Source organism: Hyposmocoma kahamanoa, unplaced genomic scaffold (assembly GCF_003589595.1).
Source record: "Hyposmocoma kahamanoa isolate Upper Pololo Valley unplaced genomic scaffold, ASM358959v1 99948, whole genome shotgun sequence".
In the NCBI taxonomy this organism is placed as follows: Eukaryota; Metazoa; Arthropoda; class Insecta; order Lepidoptera; family Cosmopterigidae; genus Hyposmocoma; species Hyposmocoma kahamanoa.
In genome coordinates this window covers 1-24136 of record NW_020656106.1, presented here as the reverse complement: position 1 = coordinate 24136, position 24136 = coordinate 1, and the positions used below count along the sequence as shown (strand labels likewise).

General features: G+C 35.7%; 2 protein-coding genes and 1 long non-coding RNA gene across 3 annotated transcripts; all 3 read right to left on the bottom strand.

Annotated features, from left to right (window-relative positions):
- Nucleotides 1-467: 467 nt before the first annotated feature.
- On the bottom strand, nt 468-1904 carry LOC113239597. The gene is made up of 3 exons (XR_003311197.1): nt 1866-1904; nt 674-843; nt 468-577 (listed from the first exon to the last, which is right to left on the bottom strand). It is a non-coding gene; the product is annotated as an uncharacterized LOC113239597 (long non-coding RNA).
- Nucleotides 1905-2177: 273 nt separating this feature from the next.
- On the bottom strand, nt 2178-2898 carry LOC113239598. The gene is made up of 2 exons (XM_026476652.1): nt 2651-2898; nt 2178-2534 (listed from the first exon to the last, which is right to left on the bottom strand). The coding sequence occupies exons 1-2, from the start codon at nt 2702-2704 to the stop codon at nt 2214-2216; spliced, it is 375 nt and encodes a 124-aa protein (XP_026332437.1). The 5' UTR covers nt 2705-2898; the 3' UTR covers nt 2178-2213.
- Nucleotides 2899-18979: 16081 nt separating this feature from the next.
- On the bottom strand, nt 18980-23262 carry LOC113239596 (fatty acid synthase-like; the record flags this gene model as incomplete). Its single annotated transcript, XM_026476651.1, has 13 exons — nt 18980-19733; nt 19811-19987; nt 20052-20199; nt 20272-20422; nt 20515-20668; nt 21278-21386; nt 21569-21784; nt 21886-22035; nt 22117-22289; nt 22404-22568; nt 22639-22751; nt 22839-23007; nt 23112-23262. Coding segments are annotated over 13 exons (2581 nt in total), but the record flags the coding sequence as incomplete, so codon positions are not given.
- Between the last annotated feature and the right edge of the window lie 874 nt (nt 23263-24136).

The following is a 24136-nucleotide window of genomic DNA, read 5'->3' as shown; positions in this document are numbered from 1 at the left end:
CGGACGGACGGACGGACGGATGGACGGACGGACGGACGGACGGACGGACGGACGGACGGACGGACAGACAGACAGACAGACGGACGGACGGACAGACGGACCGACGGACAGACGGACCGACGGACCGACGGACCGACGGACCGACGGACAGACGGACCGACGGACCGACGGACCGACGGACCGACGGACCGACGGACCGACGGACAGACAGACTAAGTTAAAAATGTTAAATGTGAATTTATAGCTATGGAAGAGCGGTACCTCCTGACACTGACGCTTGACAAGCTTAATAGAAGGTACCATCCACTGTTAATGTAAAGTTAATTGCATTACTGAAATAAACATTTTCTTATTATTATTATTATTATTATTTATTTTACTAATTCTATCTCAAGCTTTATAAAATTAAAAACGGACACTTACAATCATTATCTAAATTTTTCAGTGACTCAATAAGGTTCAAGATCCTTTCGTCTCTGTTCGGTTTAAAAGCAATAATTTTTTCGAAAAATATTTTCCAATTTAAATAAAAATTCAGCCCTTTTTCTGGATACAACAAGTCGAAGTCAATGTTTATCTGAAAACAAATATCATAGTTGTCAAAATGATTGGTCTGCGTCAAGATGGATAGCTCAGAAATAAAACGTAAAACATATGAAAACAGATTACATACCAATATGTCACTTCTTTGGTCTGATAATATTTTCCAGTCTTGTAGAAACTCATGAACGCTCTTGTGTTCACTTTCTTTTCGAACTTTAAATGTATCTTTCCATTTTTGTATTACTTCACCCCATGGTTCGGTGTTATTGTTGAGAAACAGTATATCTCTTAAATGTAAATCTAAAAAAAATCATGTTAGTGTTTCATTTTATCCTTATTGAAATGTTTTGTAAGACTTTCATTATTTACCTGCATTTCAATCAGCTGACAAATGCCTTTCCCACGTAAGTACCTGTTCCTATCTAATAATAATAATATTATAGATTTTTTTTAGATAGAGGACATAGTAACAAAACAACCTATTGAAAATAAACATTAGTTCAGCAAAATTCAATAGTTTAGAAGTCATGATTATTTATGTACATTCAATAGCACATCAGACCACACATTTTTATTTGAAAATCGCCTCCAGTGCAACGGAACAAGATACATCAATGTGAAACTTGATACGTTGCCATCCATACCTTTTCAATATTTTCTACTCTAGTCATTAAAACCACCACCAGTATCATAATCGTTATTCAAACAATTTTAACTTAATTTCTCAAAAGAAAACATTGGTTCAGCTCAGATTTACATGAAATTATTCTCAAACCTATCTATTTATCAGAAGTTCTCTATACATATGTTTTTAAACATTTTCTTTTTGTGTACATTATGACCATTAGAGAGTTAAAATTGTAGAAACTCATGAACATGAATTGACTAAAAAATAACGGAGCAATCTAAGAACAAACACAAAAATGGTTCATTGCATGCTAGCTACATGGTTACTACTACTTTAATACCAAATTTCAATTAATTTAGTGGAATAATTTTCAAAATAGACTAGTTTTAAACTTTTGACTAGAGTAGAAAATTTTCAAGAAAGTACATAAAAAAATCATAACTTAAGCTATTGATTTTTGGTAAACTAATGTTTATTTTAAATGGGTTGTTACTCCTATATGTAGAAAAATTTTTGGACCACTGTAAATGGGGCCCACTTACAGAGGATTTAGAGTTACATTTACCTGTATTAAATACCCAGAATGATGCGACTTAGAATACCTACTCTCAAATACCTAAATAGGTTCATAAATTGCTTTAACCCAGTGAAAGTCAGTGGGTTTAATTGCAAGCCCATTTAAAAAAAAAATTACCTTGCAAACCTTGAATATACTGTCTTTTAAACGGTGGAGCATTTTCTAGAGTGCCAGATTGTCGCTTGTGTGTGTGGTCTCCATATTTATACAGAAGGTTACGGACTTTGTCTACCAATTTTCCTCGTGCTACTGTAGAACGTCCATTAAATGAATTATTTTTTTTTATAGGTTTGGTAAAATAAGTGCCTATTGACTCCTTTGGAAACAGTGATATTATTTTCGCAGATATAATATTATATTCTTCATAGGTTATCCTGCTAAAAAAATTTGAGTGATGTATTATTGGGAAGTGTAAAAGTAATCAGAACACAGTATATACTTACTAATATATACAGTATATACTTACTAATTGACAATGTATGTGTATATATGTTTTATAATTATATCGGTCAACTGGTTTCTCTTGGTATTATTGAGAAAACCATATGTTTCATAGTATTTTAAAATACTATTGCCACCTGCTGACGTATGCAGTAGTGTCTCCAAATCAAAATGTGGAAATGTTTTTCTAGATACACTTTTGGTTGTTTCCAAGACGTCGACCACTTGTAGTTCATCTAATGAAACTAATAAACCGGCATCACTGGTGCTTGTCTCAAATTTACTGGAGGTGGGAGTAATAATGACTTGATCATCAGTTGATTCAGATACTGCATCTGTCGTTGCCTGTAAAGTTAAAAAAATAGACTATTTTGTGTATTTTATAGTCAAGCTATGTTAAGATAGTCAGTATGAAAGCACTTTCAACTAAATTTTTTAACTTAAACATACAGGTCCCTCACCTGTGCAGTAATAAGCTCCCCTATCTTTTCCTCTAAAGATAGTCTAGTCCCCATATGTGGGCATAATTCTTTCAAATTGTCTAGTTTTAATTTGGGGAAATGTTCAATCGTTATACCATTCTCTGCAAAAGTAGTCAAGTTTGTAAATAAAGTCAAATTAAATCAAATATCTTTTTATGTATTTTACTTCTAGTTTAATAACACACACACTCAATAACACATACACTGAATATACCCCGCACTAGGGAAACCCTGTGTCGCGGGTGCCATGAACACACACATAGACAACCACAAACTGCACCCAAACTAGGCCGTATAAATATTTCTCCCGGCCCAGGAATCGAACCTGGGACCTCTGCGTGGCAGTCCGGCAAGGTAACCGCCACAGAGGCAGTTAAAAGTTAGGGCTCAACTGTACATTACCATCGCACGAGTTGAGAGTTGAAATTAATATGGTGAATAGATTACATAGTTAGCAGTGTAATCCTAAAATATTAGCTTTAGGAAACTCGTAGTTTTGATAATAAAAATTATTGAAATATTCGAAAATATATGATAGGAAACAGGTTTTATAGGTTAGGAAAGCACAGCGTTTGGTTGTTGCAGTATTTTTTTTTAAATAACGCAAAAAAATAAACATTTTCCGCAGTATTGAATTAAACAGCACAAATTAATACGTAATTGTAAATTTAACATAGAAATTTACTATAATTAGTATGTAAGCTTTTATTTTTGAACAATTATTTTTTGTTGCAAAAAAATAACGAAACGCGTAAAGAACGCCATGTTGTTTGTTGTTGTTTACTGTTTGATGTATGCATCAATTAGGATTTTGCGTTTTTGCCTGGTTTTAGGTTTAAATTTAGTTTTTCATAGTGGAGCTGGGGGGGGTGGTTTGGGGGTGGGTTTTTTCCCGCTAGGGGTTCGGGGGGAGGGGTTTACCCCGCTCTTTGGTGCGAAAACATGATTTTTTGAGGTTATTTTTTTCGAATTTTCAAAAATTAATATCTCGAAAACTATTCAATTCCTAACTTTGAAACTTTGCACGAAGGGTTCCCTCCCCTCCCCCCTTCCCCCCCACCCCCCTCCCACCCCTCAAATCGTGCGATGGTAATGTACAGTCCTTCCAATTGGTCACTACAACTTGTGGTATATTCCACGATTCCAAAAGTTCTTTCAACGAATCCATTACTGTTTCCACAAACAACAAATAGAAAAATCAGTTCCTTTTTAAGATTTTATTCTCCTTGCCTTACCTTTTTAAGATTTCAAGTAAAACTAAGTAAGTATAGTTCACTTTGCTTCACATTTTAAATAATTGGCTATTGATTTATGGATGGCTTCTTCAATCGCAGATACCACGGCCACGGAGACGGAGCGCGCGCGTTTTCAACATGTCACGACATGATTGAAAATGACAAAGCAAAATGTTGCCATAAAAAATGTATTCTCGAATTTAGAATATTACTCTTATTAGCAAAATAACTTTTTTTTTGTCTAAGAAAATATTTTCTTAAAATACATCCAAGAAATTGGGGATTCATTTGAGATTATTTAGATTTGATGTAAGAGGAAAAAATTTCTTGATGTAAGTAATGTCCAATTAATTGATTAGAAATGAAATAAAATCTTGAAGTGAACGTATTTGTCTCAAAGTTAGAATAAAGTTAAGAGTAAAATTGTATTAGAAAAAGATAAGCAGTATCTTTGTAATGACAATATTTTATTACTTTAAATAAATATGTTTTCAGAATTAGCAAATATTTTGAGAAATTGCTCTTTCTTATTAGTAGAAATCCTTTTTTTCTGTGTTGATGTTGTCTCCAACTACGGACTAACGTTCTTATCCTGTTCATCACACCTTAACGCAGGTCAACCTTTTTGGGTAAGATTGGGACACAGCCAATTTGGAAAGAGAATTTGTGTACGAGAACGTTACACTCATTAAATGCCTATTCTCGAATCTTGAAGATCAGGTAGGTTGTATTAATCCGGAAATGCAGGACGCAGCAGAGGTTATGCTTTCCTTAATTGTCCCCGTAATGAATGACTGAAAGAGGAAAAAATAACACTACGAATTGACAGTATAAATAATAATACAAAAAATAATGAAGATTAGACAACATTTTCATTTATTTATTTCCTTAACAATAGTTATTGTGTTCGAAAAAATATACAATTAAAAACTTAAATCAAATACGACACCGTACATAATGCACACCAACAAGTTATTAATGAAAAATAATAATAATACAATAACAACAATGAATAAATAAATTCATCAACATGGTAAAATGATTTTTCCAACAAGAAACAACATCATCACATACGTTACTCAGCACTTGTGTTATGGAAATCGGAAACAACAACGGTACCACAAATGCGCTGACCCGAGACAATATAGAAAAGTTATTTTTTTTCCGGGACCTGGAACCTTAGAGATCGCGATCGCACCGTGACAACCAATATGCAAGCCACTCAACCACGGATGTCATCAAACGGAGGTAGCATGTATATCAAAATTATAAGGTACTGAATTCATATGCAAGAATTAAGAAATTCTGTGAGCGCATGTGCTCATCCGTCCCCGATCGGCACTAGGTGGAGAGGCTGCCGATGTACTTGGCGTAAGTTGGGAGTAACCGATAACATCGGACACTTCTACAGTGTCAAACCAAAACACTTTGACAGCATTTTGAGAAAAAGCTGCGTACGTACCGGATTTATCAGTTTTTTGTAATTTTTGAGGTTAAGGCGATTATCACTTTGCACCGCGCCCGTATGTGTTCCATCAGTTTTGTAGATATGTCACAGCCGGTCTTTACTATGTAATTCTTGCCAGAGGAGCTCCAATGGCTCCAATGGCAATGGCAATTGGTTGTCACGGTACGATCGCGATCTTTATGGTTCCAGGTCCCGGAAAAAACTGACTTTTCTATATTGTCTCGGGTCAGCGCATTTGTGGTACCGTTGTTGTTTCCGATTTCCATAACACAAGTGCTTTAGTTACTTCTTTAGAATCAGAGCAACGTATGTGATGATGTAGTTTCTTGTTGGAAAAATCATTTTACCATGTTGATGAATTTGTTGTAGTAGGCACTTGACATTAATTTGTATTTAAACGTGATAACGACATCTAATTTTACACTGTACTTTTTTTTTAATTTATAATATACTTACTTATTTATTTATTATAGTATTATTATTATTATTATTCATAATAACTTGTTGTTGCGTATTATGTTCGGTGTCGTATATGGTTTAAGTTTCTCAATTATATATTTTTTTCGAACACAATAACTATTGTTAAGGAAATAAATAAATGAAAATGTTGTCTAATCTTCATAATTTTTTAAGTGTTTTTTCCTTTTTCAGTCATTGCGGGAACAATTAAGGAAAACATAGCTCCTCTGCTGTGTCCTACATTTCCGGGTTAATACAACCTACCCGATCTTCAAGATTCGAGAGCAGGCATTTAATGTGTATAACGTTCTCGTACACAAATTCACTTTCCGAATTGGCTGTGTCCCTATCTGACCCAAAAAGGTCCACCTACGTTAAGGTGTGCGGGCACTCACAGGCACCTAACTTAAGTACCTAAATACTTGAAAACATTTCCACTATATCTGGTAGAGTCGTAGCCTTACAATCTGAACAGATTGTTACATTGTGAAAGAGTGACAGAATGTTAAAAGTTGTATCATTACAGGTTGCGTAACGGTTTTTCACCCTCACCGCTGTAATTCTCGAATTTGAACTGTTACATTACAAGCGAATTAGCAGTGAAGGAGCGCCCTGAGGTGCATTATCTAGAAACTGTCATTATGTGTATTAACACAAATATGCAGAACACCACCCAAATAATGTAATAATTCGTGAAGTTCAAATTAATGTACTACCCTATTCCTTACTAATAAATTTTATATTTCACCTTAATTTCGGTAATGCGTCGGTAAGTATGTTAATTATATTCGTATGTAAATCGAGCGGGAATTTTAGTTGTAAATATTTATGATTAGGCTTTTTGATTATACTTTAATTATCGGAACTTGCCGGTTACTGTTACGACTTCTCGATGTTTTATTATGAATGTAAATGCGTATTTAATTAAGTCCAAACCTTTAGAGGCTTCAAGTAAAGCTTCCACAAATTCGTGTCACTTCTACAAATTCACGCATGTTGGATGGAGCAATTAATGCAAGTAGCAAATGTTGTTTGTTTTATTGAGAGCAATGGGTACCTTATAAAATGTTCCTTTCTACTTCTATGAAGCAATAAAGGCGTAAGCAGTACGTTACGCACGCCACTTCACACGGTGTAAAGTAAGCTGACTTGGGAGACTAAGTTGTTGTATCATTTGGAGATTTTTAAATCGCCTTCTCAGGTGCCTGTGGCCGTACATGTTTTTTTTGTAATATACTGCACCGGGTACGTTTTCTTCTAGATCTATAGCCTACCTAACGAGATAGTGAATCGAACTAGGAGATAAATTAAAATAATTATATTATGTAAAAAAAAAACGTTAAAAAATTTTAATTGTGAATTTGGAAAAAATATAAAAATATATATTTTTGAGAGTAACTGTACATGAATTTCTCAAGGCCGTAGTTGTCTGGCCTAAAGATTAAACAATAACAAAGACAATCGTGTTTGTTATTGTTTGCGCTGCTGATTTCGGTGTTTATTTATTGAAAACATACCGTAAGTAGCGTTTTTTAAGTTTACCCTGAATATAAATGTTTATAAAGTAAGTAAGAGTAATTTCATGGTAAACGTTAGAACCACTCAAACGGAATATTATCATATTTATACAAGTACACCAAAAATTTCATTAGTGCTTTTTAAGTGCAGGATTTGCGGTGTACATTTTATTTGAGATGTTTTTGTTGGTAGTACGGAGGGTATTTATTTAGCAATGCAGAATAATAATTTTTATTTATAAAAACTGTATTTAAACTGAATGCTTTTCTAATTTGCGAAACCAAATTGCCGCCATTTTGCGGTAGGAAGAGCGCATCGCGTGAGCGGTTAGGTGCTAGGCGTTTGATAGCTTTGCGCACGTCAATCTCGTTAATTCCATCAACACTAATATGTCTCTGGAAAGTGGCAAGATGTGGAAAAGTAGCAGCACCATCACAAGCTTTTTCGACACAGAGATTTGGTAGAGTAAGGAGGAAGACACTTTGAAAAAATTGAGCAAATGAGTGAACTATCTCCTGTGGGCCCGTGGTACCAAATGTAGCTGGCTGACATGACATTTTGTGCTTCTTCAAAAACGCCCAGAATAACGAAGGATTTCGCTTGATATCACCCTGAACTATTTTATAATATTTAATCAAATCGCATTTTGATCCTCTGAGAACTTTTTTCCTATAGTAGTAGAAGAAACCATAATAGAGCTGATAGTTTGTTTCTTTGTACATTTTGTGATATTTGTTTTTGAGTTTGTTTAAATATATAGTCTCAGCAGAAAACCATACCGGATAGTTACTGGGCTTACTAGAGTTCTTAAATGGAACAACTTCCTCCACTACATTGCCAATAGCTGAGTACAAGTAGTCGACAGCTTCATCTAAATGACTTATTTGATAAAGGGGCATCCAATCTATTTCAGATATTCTCATGTATAGTAGGTGAAGGTCAGCTTTGCGAAAGTTCCTAATATTGGGCGCTGGGATATTGCCAGAAGGCTTTTGATATTTGTGATTCACATTGAGTAAGCTTATAGATATATCAAGTGGCAAATGATGGACCTCATCAGAGACCAATACACAAACTGCCTCAGCCACTGAAACCTCTAACACCGCTTGGCTTGTCAAAACTAAATCTAATAAATGTCCTAAACTATGTATTAATTACATTGCACATTTGAGATAAATTACAAGATGATAAAAACATTTGAAAGTCATTACGTACTGTAGTTGTAGTCGAATATAAATTAAAATCACCAACAATAATGACCGGTAAAAAAAAGGTCATAATAATTTTGTAATAATCTTTCAGTGCTATTAAAAACAGAATAATATGCAGATACAGGTACGCGAGGATGTAAATACACTACACAACATATAAAACGAACAGGACCTCTAGACACTCCGGCACAAGCAAGTTCATGCTCATCATTGATGGCAGCACCACACTCCACAGCACGAAGTACCCCTATGTACACGTGCCGCAAGCAGGACGCCCCCACCTCGTAAACAGCGGTCGCATCGTACCACACTCCATCCCGGCGAGAACACTTCAGAGTCATGTACTGAGTCATTGAGTCGGGTCTCTTGTTAGTGTCAATATGTCAGTAGAAAAAGTCGCCAGTGCGTTTTTATCTTCATCTTTCTTGCCATTGAGACCTCTTACGTTTTGGTAAAAAAGTTCAACTTTACGATGTGGTTTCATGGCCGTTTTGTCGAAAAAATGTCCTACTTGAGGTGGTGTTTTTGTAGTTTCGTTTATTCTTGTGCATAAACCATACTTGAAGTGACACATTTCTGTGTGACTGTGTCGTTTGTTCATCCAATTTTTTAACCGTGCATGTAACATTCCCGATATTCCTCTCAATTGCATCCATACGTATTCTTGTGGTACTTAAATTTTGCTCTATATTGCAGTTCCAGTCACAGCACCTACAAACAAAAATTCACCAGAAATCAAGCCCCTGATGAATATTTATTTGTGTTTTCCTTTGTGCCGCTTCTATTGCACGACGAAAGTGGTAACATTGCTTTGCAGAATCCTCGTCCATCTTCATCAATGTATCGTCGACCTATTAAGTTTATTTTCTCCAAAGAAACTACCGACTTTACCGTTGCAGAAAAAATAAAGTCATGGAGGAAATAAACCAGTTGCTGTAGACAATATGTAACGTCGATGGCAAAGATATAACTGTCAAGCACAAACTACTTTTTACAATGATTGATGGTAATGTGTGCAGTGCTGTGACTGAAACTTCTTCATCACAAAAGTGCTATATTTGTGGAGCTACCCCAAAAGTTATGAAGGATGAATCTAGGGAGTATGTAGTTAATGGGGACATCCTTGGTTTTGGTTTATCTACACTGCATGCATGGATTCGTTGTTTTGAATGTTTGCTACATATAAACTACCGTCTCGATATTAAACCCGTATATTTTTTGCGAGCCCTGAGCTTAGCACAGATATTACAGGTATAGATGTGACTCTTATAAAAAATTTCGCCACCATACTCAGAAATTTAGCTTCCGGTTACGATATTAACATCGAGAAATTTAAATCTTTAGCACAAGCCACTAGACATTTCTATATAAATCTTTATCCGTGGTATTACATGCCTGCTACTGTGCACATAATTCTTGTACACAGTACAGATGTTATTCAGTCAGCTCTGCTACCAATTGGGCAGCTTTCTGAGGAAGCTCAAGAAGTTCGCAATAAAGATTGCAGAAGATTCCGAGAGCATAATACTCTTAAACGGTCACGTATTGCCACGAATAAAGATTTAATTAATATGTTGTTGATCACATCTGACCCTGTAATAAACGGCTTAAGAGAGGTTCCAAAAAAAAACACAGGTAGTCGCCTCTCTTATGAAGTATTAGATTTAATAATACCCCCATCTGTAAATCGAAGTCAAAGTACTAACAGTCCTAATGTTAGCATGCTTGACTACGAGTATGATGAAATTGATTCTCGGAAGAAGAAATTAGCGATACCGAGAATTAGAGATTAGGTAATAGTATTAGTCAATTATGGAGTATTAGAGAATTGTTAAGTATTAGTTAAATTATAGATTATAATATCGAGTTCTTAGGTTTTCGCGGTTGTTACACATAGGAAATGAAATTATTTTTCTGGATTTAAATCGCGTATATTTGTTTTTTCGAAACAAAAAAAAGGTTTGTTTGAAAAAACAAATATACGCAATTTAAATCCGGAAAAATAGTTTCATTTCTTATAGATTATAATTTATAGTTAATTTGTACCTGCTTCACCTATTTTCTCACTACTTGACTATACTCGTTGCTGTTGTTTGTTTTTATTTTTACAATATACTTATTATTTAAATGAGAAATTGATTGTTTTTATCTAACCATAGTACCACCACTCACTCTCCCCCCCCCGTAAAATGGGTCCCCTGACCCTAAAATTTAATTAGGGAGGCATAATAGGTAATAAGAAAACCCCACAAAGCAAAAAATAGCAATAAATATTTTTGTCCAGCTAGCATGCTCTGGGCGAGTCATAGTGTTACGGGAGTACAGCAACCTAAAACTGAATCTCCAAGGATGTGCTCTAGGATCAATACTAGGCCCAACCGAATATCTGCTGTATGTAAAGGGCATGTGCAATATATTCCAATACGGCTGTGAATACCAATTTGCTGATGAAACATGTATAATTACCGCGCAGTATTTATGTGGTCTGTGACAGCGCACAAAGATATAGAGATTGCGCAAAATATGATGCAACTGGAATTTAATACATTATGTAGGTGGACACATGATGTGGGTTTATCCATAAAGTACACCAAAACAAAAGTAATTCAAAAAAATTCACGACACTTAAAATTTAACATAAGGCCTCGAGTTGTGACGCATGATCACCAATGTACGCACTCTCAAAACACTGTGTTGTTGTGAGCCACTTGACATAAAGACATGATACTTGACATAGACACACGTACCTAGGCATAAAAATTGATCAAAGGTTTTGCTGGGGTCCCCACGTAGACCACGTATGTAATAGACAGAGAGAGATTATGGCAAATATTAGTATTCTCAAATGTACGATTCCTTACAACACATTGAGACTGTTATATTTGTCAATGGCTGACTCTGTAATAAGCTATGGTCTCGCTAGTTATGACAAAACATACAAAACATATTTTTTTTTAAATATGACTTACAAATAAGAGTGCTAAAGGAAATTGTACCCTTGAAAGTGAAATGAAAATATAAAGATAATTATGATAAACTATTCCAATACTGTAAAGTTTTAAATGTTTATGATAAAGTAAGTTTAGCAATTGTATGTGAGTACCAAGAAAAAGTTCCATTTTTGGAGAAGTAAAAAAGACTATCAAGACTAAGAATACTGCATAGCAATCGTACATTTAAACTTTAAATTATAACAATGTATATGCTAGGAGAATATGGTCATTTGTACTTCCAGATGTGTTAAACAGGGTACCAAAGAAGTTAGTACAAATATTAGAATCAACAAATAAAAGAATTTGTACCTGATTGGTTAGACGACACTTAGCTAGGGAGTAATACTGTATAAGAGCTGTGTAAGTAAATATACTAGATTTTGAAATTGTGTTTGGAATTTACTAAGGTGCATAATTTTAAACCATAACAATTTCAGCAATGTGAAATGACTTTTGTAATTTTTCGAAATAAATAGTTTGAATTTTTTAATTTTTTTATGCATCTTTTGCGGAGCCATAATGCTCGAGCAATAGAAACCACATGTGTAAATATTGTTATGTCGTTTTTGACCTCTGTACGGCCATGGCCAACCAATTCATGAATTGATTTATATCTATTGTTCATCCATAATCTAAAAGTCAAATTGTAACCGTAGCTGAAAAAACAAAAAATCACAATGAGTTCATATTAGCAAATTCAGTTGTTACGCAATGTTATTTGATTACCTTCCCACGGAATTTCACCACAAAACAATAAATACAGTAGAAGTGGTTAGTTAGTATCCGACGCGTGCCAACTATAGGTCTCGAAAGGCATATTTGAGCTCAGTCCGCCATTTTCGCTTTGTATGGTATGGGGCGTGTCATTATTTCGTGCATATTCTCTAAAATGCTAGAAAAATGTTCTGTTTTTCGAAATATGTTTTTTGTTACAAGAAACGAAAGTAAAGCTTATACTACGACCAATCAGTATCAAAATTTTGTAATATTTCAAATTAAGAATGTGTGAGTTTGGGCGACATTCTTTCGGTTCTGGTAGTAGTCACAGCTTATGGCATTTCCATTGTTTCTTTTCTTCCGTGATTTGTACCTTTGAACGACGTATATGACGCGGCTGCTTATTTTTGCATGATTACAGAGAGGTCTATGATTGGTATATGTTTATGGTATATAATTCTGATTAACATTGAATATCGTCCTGATCTAAGTAGTTGTACAGTAATTTGTGGTATTTTTAATTTATTTTCGTTCCTATTATTACGTTTAATGATTTTGATAGGTGAGTAAAGTTCTATGTTGTTTAAATACAGTAAATAGAATACAATACAAATATTTTTAATGCAAATGAGTGTTCCGCAGGGCTCAATACTTGGACCTTTCTTATTTCTCATTTATATAAATGGTCTTGAGCTTTTTTTTTAAGAACCTTTGCGAAATAGTTTTGTTTGCTGACGACACATACTTGATTTTTAAAACAGACAGACATAACGTTAACTATGACAATGTTAACGACATCCTCTCACAGGTAGCTTATTGGGTTAAATGCTAATAATTTATTGCACAATGCCAAGAAGGCAAAGTATGTTAAATTTGAATTACCTAGTGTAAAATCGACTAGTCCAATCATAGAAATAAATGGTTAATAATGGGAAAAGTTACACCTTGTTAATTAAGCTGCCTTTTTGGAAGTGAACTTAGATAGTAAACTTCAATGGTTACCACATATATCTTCCTTAGCCAGCAGATTAAGCCAGAGCTGAGCTTAAGCTTATGCAACAGAATGCATACGCAGTCCGTTGAATACGTGAGCTTACCGATGTTGCTACTGCTAGACTAGTTTATTTTAGTATCCATAGTATAATGTCCTACGGTATTCTCGATTGGGGTAAAGCGGCAGATATGCAAATCATATTTGTGTTGCAAAAACAACCGATTCGTTCTGTATACCGTTTAGGTTCTCGCGTTTCTCTCAGAAAAAAGTTTAAGGAGACTGGTATCATGACTGTGGCATCACAGTACATTTACTCAAATATTTTGTGTGTCCGTAAAAATACACATAATTTCATTAAGAAAGAAGTTATCTATAATATTAACCTTAGCACTAAGTCCAAACTCCTGATCTGATACCACGATTTCGTTTAACTAAGGTAAACGATTCTTTTATGGAGAACTGTATACGTTTTTACAGTAAGATTCCGGAGAATATATTAAGATTATCATTTTTTTAGTTTAAAACTTACATTAAAAATATTTTAATTGAACAGTCATATTACAAAATTGAAGAGCATGTGTTAGATAAAGGTGTATGGAAAGACAACATGAGTCTAGATTTCACACATCTATGGTTCGAACTGTATTCCATAGTATTCAAGTTTATTTGAAAAGACCGATCCCTAGAGTTTCGTGCTCGTTCTTCTCAGGGAGGTCAGCGTAGTGAACGAGGAATAAATTAAAAAATGACGTTTTTAAGTGTAAAACATTTTACCTATGGAATTTTATTTGTAAGTCAATGTATGGAATAAATTATTATTTGACTTTGACTTGACTTTGACACGGACAAATACATAATAATACAAAAAAGTAAAAATGACAGGTACAACAGGCGGCCTTATTAGCAATCTCTTCCAGGCCACCTTCGGGTTACAGGATAAACTGTAGTATAAAATTAACTGAGAGCACAACAAAAAAGAAAATAATAATAGTAATAAGATACTAAATAAATAAATAAATAATAATATATAAAAATAAAAATGTACATAATAATTACATAAATTAAAGTAACTAGGAAAGAAATTAAAATAACCAATTCGACTTATTTTGGTTTCTACACCACAACAATTAGAACTTATTTTCGACCCTTGCAACACGTCAGACCAAAGTATAATTTGACGACCTCGGAGTCCGAACGGTTAATACTGTGCTAGGTGAGGAGATCCTGGATTCGATTCTCGATAGGACCAAATTGAGAAACTTGAAACTAGATATTTAGTGTGGTTGTCTGGTACATTATTATTATCTAACCTACATCCGTGTCGCGCTTCCGTAGTAAAATTCGAAAAGGTTTGCGTATTTACAGCCATTCGCCTAATAACCTATGATGGTCTTGTCCTGAGTTGCCCCTTGCTTCAGCTGACATTGCGCAGGCTTACCGATTTCTTGTTTTGGTTTCGCGTAATTAGTAAATATTTCTGTACTGCCCGCCACCGCATACCGTTGTTGATAAGAAACATAAGGTGCTAATTTTCCCTTCATACCTTTACGAGCTTCGGTTCGTCATATTGTTTTGAATATGACGGCTAACAGAACAGAACAGGGACAATTGTACTTTTCTTTTGGAATGTAACCCGTTATTAATCAAGTATAAGTCAAGGATGGATAAGTTACCTGGTTTTGAGCGTGTGAAGGTATTATCGGCACAGCCGAGCCATTGCACGACATTTGAAATCGTTTGAAGGTTGAGTGTCCTTATGTTTTCAACTCCCAGATTGCGAAGGCGTGGAACACTTTTTACTTCGTACAGTCTCTGGGCTCCGTAGACTTCATCATTTCAAAAGTAACACCTCACCATTTTGTAGCACTCGCGGTGTGATCGTCTGTCGCGGTTACAGTCAAGAGCACGTCAAGCTTAACACTTTGTACTTTGGGCCGTTATTTTCGTAAGCGGCATAGAATGGGATTTAAGTCTTAAGTGTCAAGCTTGACGTGCTCTCGACCCTGTACATTGAACACGTAAGCCGGAAGTCGCAAGAGAGGACACTCGAGCGTGACGTCTGTTCGAGAACGTGCGCTAGCGACTGAATATGAATGCGGTTGCGCCGGCTGAAACGAGGCGTGTATTTCCATTCATCAGACTGACTAGCTTGTTGTGTGTGTAAGTAAAAATACATAAAACGGTGTCCCATTAACCTATTAAAGATTTTTCTGTACTCCGCTATATTATCATATTGCCAATAACAGACACAAAAATAGGGTAGGTAAGAAGATTTTCCACTCCCCCGATCCGACCGACCGGTCGCATTCGTCCCTAGCATGTGATGAAACCATTCTTTCTGTCGTAAATGTTATATGGTATGTTTAATTTTCAAAATAGTAATTATCGTCTATTTATAAGTTAGTTAGTGTAAAATATTTTTTTTTATAATGGTGGTAAGCTGCACGCCTGTCTATAACAGTTGCAGTGCCACTCAGAGTTTGAAATCACAAAGATCTTAGGGGCACTGGCATTGCACCCGTCACCCAGAGGCATAAGCTGACAAGGCCTATGTACCTGTAATTTCACCAGCACCCTTACCCTTACAAACCGGAAGGCAGTAATGCTCACATTAACGCTTGGCGGCAGAAATAGGTAAGGTGGCAGTACTTCCCGAGTCGAACTTTTTCACAAGGACCTCTACTGCTACTAGTACTGCTAAGTACAAAGTAACGTGTGAAATACATCTTCATTTGTAGCAGATCTTGAGTACTTTCTTGCGTGGTATAATCTAAATTTACTATCTAATAAACACTGAAAAATAATTAATTATACCTTCTCCGTGAATCGATATTTTGTATACCGAAGACAGCATATAATACGAGTCGTATTTACTGACGTATGTTCCTGCAGTTTCTAAAACATATTCCCCAAATTTTTGGGAGTCTGTCATTACGCCAGACGTTAGGGCTTGAAGGATTACATAAAGTCGCTTTAAAGCCGGATTTACACTTGTCTGACGTGTATGTCGTGTCGCGTCAGAACAGTATCGGTTTCATACACACAGCACAAGCCGTCGTGTCAGATTGCGACACACTGATATAAATCTAACTTTCATTATTACAATTAAACAAGAGAAGAAAACTATGGTACAAAGGCACTAAAACGAAGGTTTTAAAGACACTAAAAGAAAGGAAGAGGTTCAAGGGAACCCTAGAGGAAGCACTAGGGATCCCTTGGTCCTCTTTGCAAAAGAAGTTCTCTGCAGTCACCTTGCATAACTCATGTGATCGCCTTGAAATAAGATGATCAGGACGATATCCAATTAAAGAGTGTTGTTTGATAATCAGGGCAAGAAGGTGCGTTTGTCGAACGGTTAAAACTTTACTTTCACAAGAAAGATCTCATGTAGGATGCGTACGGGGCTTAAACAGGTAGACCTTTTAAAATAAATCGCTATGCTCTTTCCAAAACGAGCATATGAGACCTCGCCGCACCACCCCATGAAACGATACAGTACGAAATAATAGAGTGACAGATAGACATTTCTTATCAGGTTGCCATCCAACACGTGGCAAAGTTGTTTGAAAATATAGGTATAAGCTTTATAATCCCTTAAACGATTACTAATGTGGGAATCAAATGCGAGCCGTCTATGTATTAATACACCTAGATATCCAATGGACTGCGTCAACTCCAAGTGCGGGAAAGACAATGCCCCTATCGGGAAAGCACACGAATGGGTTTGAATTGTATGGTTAACATAACTAGAAAGATTTCTAATAGAGAAGAATATAAATTTTGTTTTACTAGAATTCAAACTCAACGAGATGAGGGCCAGCCATTACACCCATCATTACATCATTAAAGCCTGTTTGAGCCAGGTCAAATACTTCCTCCCTATTATTTCCACGAAAAGTCAAGGTTGTGTCATCTGCATACGAAATAATTTTGCAGTTTTTTAAATTAAGATTGCACATTTCGTAATGTAGCAGAAAAAATGTGTGGGACCCAAAATGCTACTACTATCTACTGCTACTAATATCATATAGTATATATTTAGATATGGGTGTGCTGCTTGGGCGCAGAGAAATTAGGAAAGTACTGGTAGTAGTTCTTGCCGGACGGTACACTCAGAAACGGAGTTTACAAATTTGAAATAATACTAAAGCTGCTGAAGTTTAAACGTCTCTCAAAATCAAAAATACGAAAGTCGTCACAATTTAAATTGAGACAATGAAATTAACGGAAATTTCTAGAATTTCTTAGTACAAATTTAGATATACATATGTATATAGGTTGCAGCACAATATATATATACGAAAATTACACAAAGATATGCAATTTAGTAAAATGCTAATATTAACGATTTTGGAACTCACTTTCAGTAAAAAACCTTTGTTAGGCTTAACTCACACAGGCGCAGAGTCGAAGCGTTTCCATAATTACATAACACAAATTCGTACCTTAATAATCGGAAAATAGAGATGAATATGCTATAGGCGAAAAACATGACGCGTTGCGACGCTTCGACTCTAAGCCAGTGTGAGTTGAGCTTTAAAAATACTTAGTATTCAAAAAAATGTCGATTTCCCAAATCGATAATTTGAAATTTTAAATCTGCATCGTGTGGGCTAGCGATAAAAGAGAAACGAATGGTCGAATGACGCGTGCGTCACCAGCGACGACGATCGCTGCAGCCGGGTCGCTCGCCCCGCGTGTCTCGCTACCCCCGCGGACACCCATTCAACTATTACGTTTGAATCAAATTTTAGTGGCTATGAAGGAAGTGGCTATGGCAAAGTTTTGAACTGCCGTAGTATATAAAATTTTATTACTAAGAAAATACTTTATCTAGATATTTATCAATACGGTAATTATTTACAAATACATACTTGTAACGTTCCGTTACAACATAAACAGTTGCTAACTGGCCGTGATAGTTTGTGAACCCAAGTTAAATGATGCCAGATTTTTTTTGCTCATGGAAATTGGTACTGACTTTTCTTTATGGGCTATTAGCCATCTCCCCTTCTTTACTAATTTAGACTCATCCATAGAATCTATAAATGGGGTAGTTTCGCTGCTATCACACAATAAAACCATAACTCTAACAGGCCATATTAATGGACATATCACGGATAACAATAGTAATCCTTACCCAGATGTGTATTTAAACTTGCTAGCTACTCATGCTATCCACGAAGCACCTGCTTATAAATATTCCCCTACAATAATGGTTATTATCTCAACTTTACACCACTTGTCAGTTTTTTGTAGTAATTAGTCGTTAACTGTGTTGGTGACACGTGCATTAATATTAGTATTACAAATACAAATTAGTTATAAGTATTAATTGTGTCTACTGTGCGTTGACCTAAATAAATTAAAAAGAAAAGCTATATATAAAGCCGAGCCCACAAGTGGTAATCCTAGCGTTAATAGATTTTGTAGCACCCCAAACTATATCGAATTTACAAAAGGATCACCGTCTCGCAGTAAAGGCAGTAACACGACGGCGCAAACCACGCTTTATTTTTACGACGGTCCTTTGGCCGCGTGCTAAGTACTTCTCTACTTACTCCCTACAATGCATTCTTGCATCGACAACTTTTGAGATTGTGGTTTGAAAATAAAAACAGAAATATAGCATTTATAAATCAAATTCGTTATATTTCACGAAACTTATCTTCATAACTCGACCACACCTTTCTTAAAGTACTTTAGTACGTAATATAAATAGATACGTTAAACAATATTTAAAAAATGGAAAAATAAAAAAATTAAACTTTTGTATCCTCAATAACCTCTAAGAACTTCGTTGGATTAATTAAGTAAGTTTCACAAAGGTTGGTTTCGTTGTATGCCTGCTGAATTTCGTCATCCAAATGGCGATTTATAATCGCTCCACAGCGCAGGTCATAAGTCGCATACGCCAGAGGAGCCCGTAACTGGTACACTGCCACTGGTTGTTTAGAGTAGCGTTGCATTATAGCCGCTGTTTCTGCGATCGAGGGTGAGCCAGTGCTGAGAGATGCTCGAAGTAGGATGAGCTTAGAACGCAGCTGCCGCGGCTGTAGCTTGTATGTACGCAAATGTGCTATGCGCGTATAAGCAGCTTCGATCCAAGCTCGAGCATACTGCGCTGAATGTGGCACCTTTCCCAATAAAGTTCTGACGTACGCATCAATCTTTTCGTTCCATGATGATACATTCGTAAGGGCTTGTTCTATCCTTTCAGTATTACCTGTCATCAAACTATACATGTATCTCGCCACTGCATCCTGCAGAGCTTCCTCAGTTTCATATTCACTAATTTGATCCAAGAGCGTAGCTTGAATGTCTTCTGGCGTACCTCCAACACAGAACACTGTGCCAGTCAGACCGTGTTCTTCTAGAATAGCAGCTACCTCTAACGCTATCAGAACTCCAGATTCGTGCCCCAAAAGATAATAGTTGTTCCTCAATTGGAGTTTCTTCAGTAAAAACTAAAAAACAAAAAATATTAATAACGCTATACAAAGCTATTCCAATGACAAAACCTGTACAAAGTGCTTATAAGTACATTGGAATATCTCTCAGCAGTTTCCCGGATGCTTTCGTGTAATAAGTCGAGGCCAGGCTGCAGCACGATGGCATGTAACTTGAGTCTTTCACACAACACTCGAAACCTTGCATAGTGTCCTTCCATCCCAGGTATGATGCACAGATATTTCTTAGAAACATCGAAATCCTCGTCTCTCTGAAAGAAAGTCTCGATAAATTTTCCCAATAGCTACATAATAAAAAATGATCAAAAGAATTACCATGCTGCCGCTGCTAACACGTGTTGGCAAGAAGACCCATCCATTTGTTGCGAGCAGTTCATCAGGGTCAACATATGAAAAGAAAGTCCCGAGGCCACAAACGGGCTTGAATTCACTCCCCATTATTATGTCCTCCAATTCTCGAAGTCTGCAAATATCGTTTATTTTAATTGAATTATCAGTTATTGTAGAGTTAGCTCTTATTGTTTTCAAAACTTACTTTTGGCTAGTCAAATTCAAAATCTGTTCGTCGGCCAAATAAACATTATAGACGTCCCGCAGGAAGGTTTGAATGATTGAAACGTTTGTCAATTCGATGCCCATGTCTTGAAGTGTGGTTTCATCTTGTGTATCTTCAGAGATCTTAATTTCTGGTGATAATTACAAACCATGTAGATATTTTTATTCGAAAGGGATTGTTGTAACATGCTACGATATTTGAACGAATATACTAAAAACTTACCTGCACGCCTACTAATTTGTTGCAACAGCGAAGAGGTTGCCTTTTTTGGGAGAAGAGCCAGCAACGTCGGCTGAGATGTGCGTATTGCTAGCTCTAATGTATTCAACGCTTGTCTCCATGAATACGACTCCTGTGCCCAGTCTTCAGTACCGCCCTACAATATGAATCATAATTAGACGTCCAAAATGTAAACAAATTTTGGAAATGGTATTTTCCTATTTTTTATGATACGATTTTAAGGATAATAAACGCGTGGAACTCTTTTCAAGCAGAAAACGTAAATAATTTTATGACTGGTAACACAATCGGGATTAAAAACACTTTTATGCCACTATTTTGCCGTCTCATAGATGTCATTCGTGCTTCGTTTCTCGAGCTCAAATGTTTTATTGTCTCCGTAGTTTGTTTGTTAAACTATTGTCTGTTGTTGTTAGAATTTTTTTCTTGTTATTATTTTGTAATAAATGATTAAAATAGTATAAAATTAGAACCTCCTTTTTTTTTCAAATTTCGTTAGAAATAGAAGGTTCAGCACACTTGCATTCACACTTAGACTTTTCTTTGTTTACATTTTGGACGTCTAAAAATGATTCATACTATAGTTAAAATATTTAATTACAGTATACAGTTGCATAAATCAATGCCATAAAAAGTGTTCCTTAAAATTTAACGTACTATTATAAAACCTTAAATATTTAATGAAAACTTAATGAAAAATAAAAACAAAATTTAATATAGAATTAAAACAAGCATGATTTCTTACCTTTTTAAATGCAAACAAATTAAGAGTTATCACTGGTAAACCGTCACGGAAGCGAGCGTGACATGTATTCTGTCCGACAGTAACGCCAATGCAGACAACCGCAAAATATCTGCAAAAGACATTATTATCACTTTCAGACATTGTTTAAAACATCTTCCAAGAGACTTTTTTATGCATTATAACACTATAACACGTACTTAGCCCACCAAACGGATAGATATAGACAGATCACATTGTCTGCCCACTGCAACAACATCGTGAAAAGAATATTATTCATACGGAATTACATACCTTAAGGACTTACAGAACTTTCTAGTAGCCAAGTCCAGATTATGAACTAATGTCGTTAGTTTCTTGACATCTTGTTCAGTAACACTAGAAGCCAACACATACACTCCCTCCACTGGTCCCAAACGGTTACTCTCGCTAAATAGAGTAACGACATTGTCACTCTTGCCAAGATCATCTGAAGAAATCTCCACTTTTATGTCAAGATTTGCCCATAATCTAAAACATAATTATTATGAAATCATCACAAACATGACATAATAATCATATATAAGAAGTATTAAAAGATGCTGGATAAATGCCCGAAACAAAAGCCGTACTTTTTCTTCATATGTAGATATGACGATACGTTTTGCGTATATAAATGCATTTTTGTAGCACCTCGAGCAACCAATCTATTGGCGAATTGAACACCAAAAGAATCGTCATCGCAAATAACTATGTGGCACGAGTCAGGAGAACACGAAAGCCTGAGAACATAAAACAGCCAGTGCTGTAAGTCTGCTATGTAAAACCAGTACCAATAAACTGTTGATGAGTGAAATAAACACCTGGCCTGTGTTACAGGAACCGAATCACGTAAGCGTAGTACGACACGGCCACGATGGCGACTGGTTGCTAGCAAACGGAATGCCCGGGATACCTCGTGTGGAGGATACGTCACGCGGGACAGAGGCCGCACATATCCCTTGACGATTCCTTCACTTATCATGAGTTGAAGCTTCTGCAAGTACAATTATTTTTATTCAATAGTCAGTTAATATGCCCTTCTCAATTTTCTCGAACGATATATTAAGCTTTACTGTGATACAAACTCTTGTAGCCACTAAAAACTTACCTTTAAATTTTTCAGTGTATCATTGGTCAACAAAGAACAGAGATCAATTGGTACATAACTTCGCTCTAAAATTAAATTATTCATTCCAAAATTAAACTCCTCTTGAGTGGAAATTTGCGTTGTGTCCAGTGTAATACCAGACAAACCACAAACATTTAATGAAACCTGGAAACCAATAAATTTTACTAAGCAGTCAAAATACCGTCTTTAGCACGTTTTTTAAAGATTTTCTTACATTTTTCAATTCTCCTTGAAGACTACAAATGACAATATGACATCCTTTTCCCCTTGTGATGGTTCTCACCATATCACCGAAAGTGGGATCTCGTGAATTACCAATGTGATCCTCTAAAAACAAGAACGGCATCATTGTAATATTCATGTATTCGCTGCTGTGGTATTATTAAATGATTTACGTAGCGTCTATTAAAAAACCTTGAAGTTCTGGGAACAACTTCATCAAGAAACTCTTCTTTCGTGTGTCACTGACTGTAGTAAACACTTCGCAGCCATTATTCAAACCGATAGCGATGGCAGCTTGTCCCAGCGCACCTGCTCCGCAGTGTACCAGTATTGTATACCCAGGCAAAAACAGTTTCTTATTCTGGAAAATTATTGTTAATATTTCACATATTCCTAATAACAATATTTGACTAAGCTTTATAGAATTTATGTGTGCAACGTCAGTGGGATGGCTGGGATACTCACATAGCAATAAAATGCCTGCAAATAGGCTGAAGGCACTGTAACAGCATCTTCCAAACTCCAATGTACTGGTACTGGCCATAATAATTCTGGACGAACCTTAACACGAGAACTTGCTGCGCCGCTTGGTAATATACCCATGACTCTTTCGCCACTAAAATGTAATAAAAATATCTTTAAGTGGGAGCAGAGGAAAAATTCCTAATCTTCGATTTGATTTTAGAAGGGTATATCCATTTTAAAGTTAAAAATAAAATATCGTATGAGTAACTACACGATATATTCAAGCATTGACATTAATCAGAAACATAAAACAATAAAGTTTCCTCGATAGATAAAAATCACGAAATGACCTCTAATTTTCACAATTTTCGATTTATCCTCGAAATGCTACACCAGTAGCATTTCGAGCACTAAATTTAGTACTTTTGTAGTTTAGCACCTAATAACCTTATTAGGACAAAAATTACATAATTAATTATATTTATGCATGATCGACAACTGTCACTACGGATTTTTTTAATCCCTTTAGTTTGAGAGTTATTCCGCCAAAACGAATTTGGTACTTTTAATGCGCAAAATTCAACATCTCCTGTCGCATGTCACGCGAACTTCAGGAATATATTTGTTTCACAAATTTGGGCGGAGCCAACGCCAAAACTTTTTTGGCATGCTCCCTCTTAAAGTACCTTTTTAACCGACGTAAAGAAAACGGAGGAGGTTATATGATCGACTTTATGCATGTTTTATTTATGTTTGTAGTCCGATTTCTCCGTCAATATTGTGGACCGATTTTGAAAATTATTTTCTGTTTAAAAGGATGAACTCTCGAAGTGTGCCACTGCTCATGCCTATAAAATTTGAAGATATTTTTCTTATTTGTTTGTTTGTCAATTTCTTAATAAATGCGTTACCGTCATATACACTGTGCAGCGCTTGAATTACTTAGGTTAGCTGTAAATTGACAAACCGGCAATTTCTTAATAAATGCGTTACCGTCATATACACTGTGCAGCAAATGAATTACT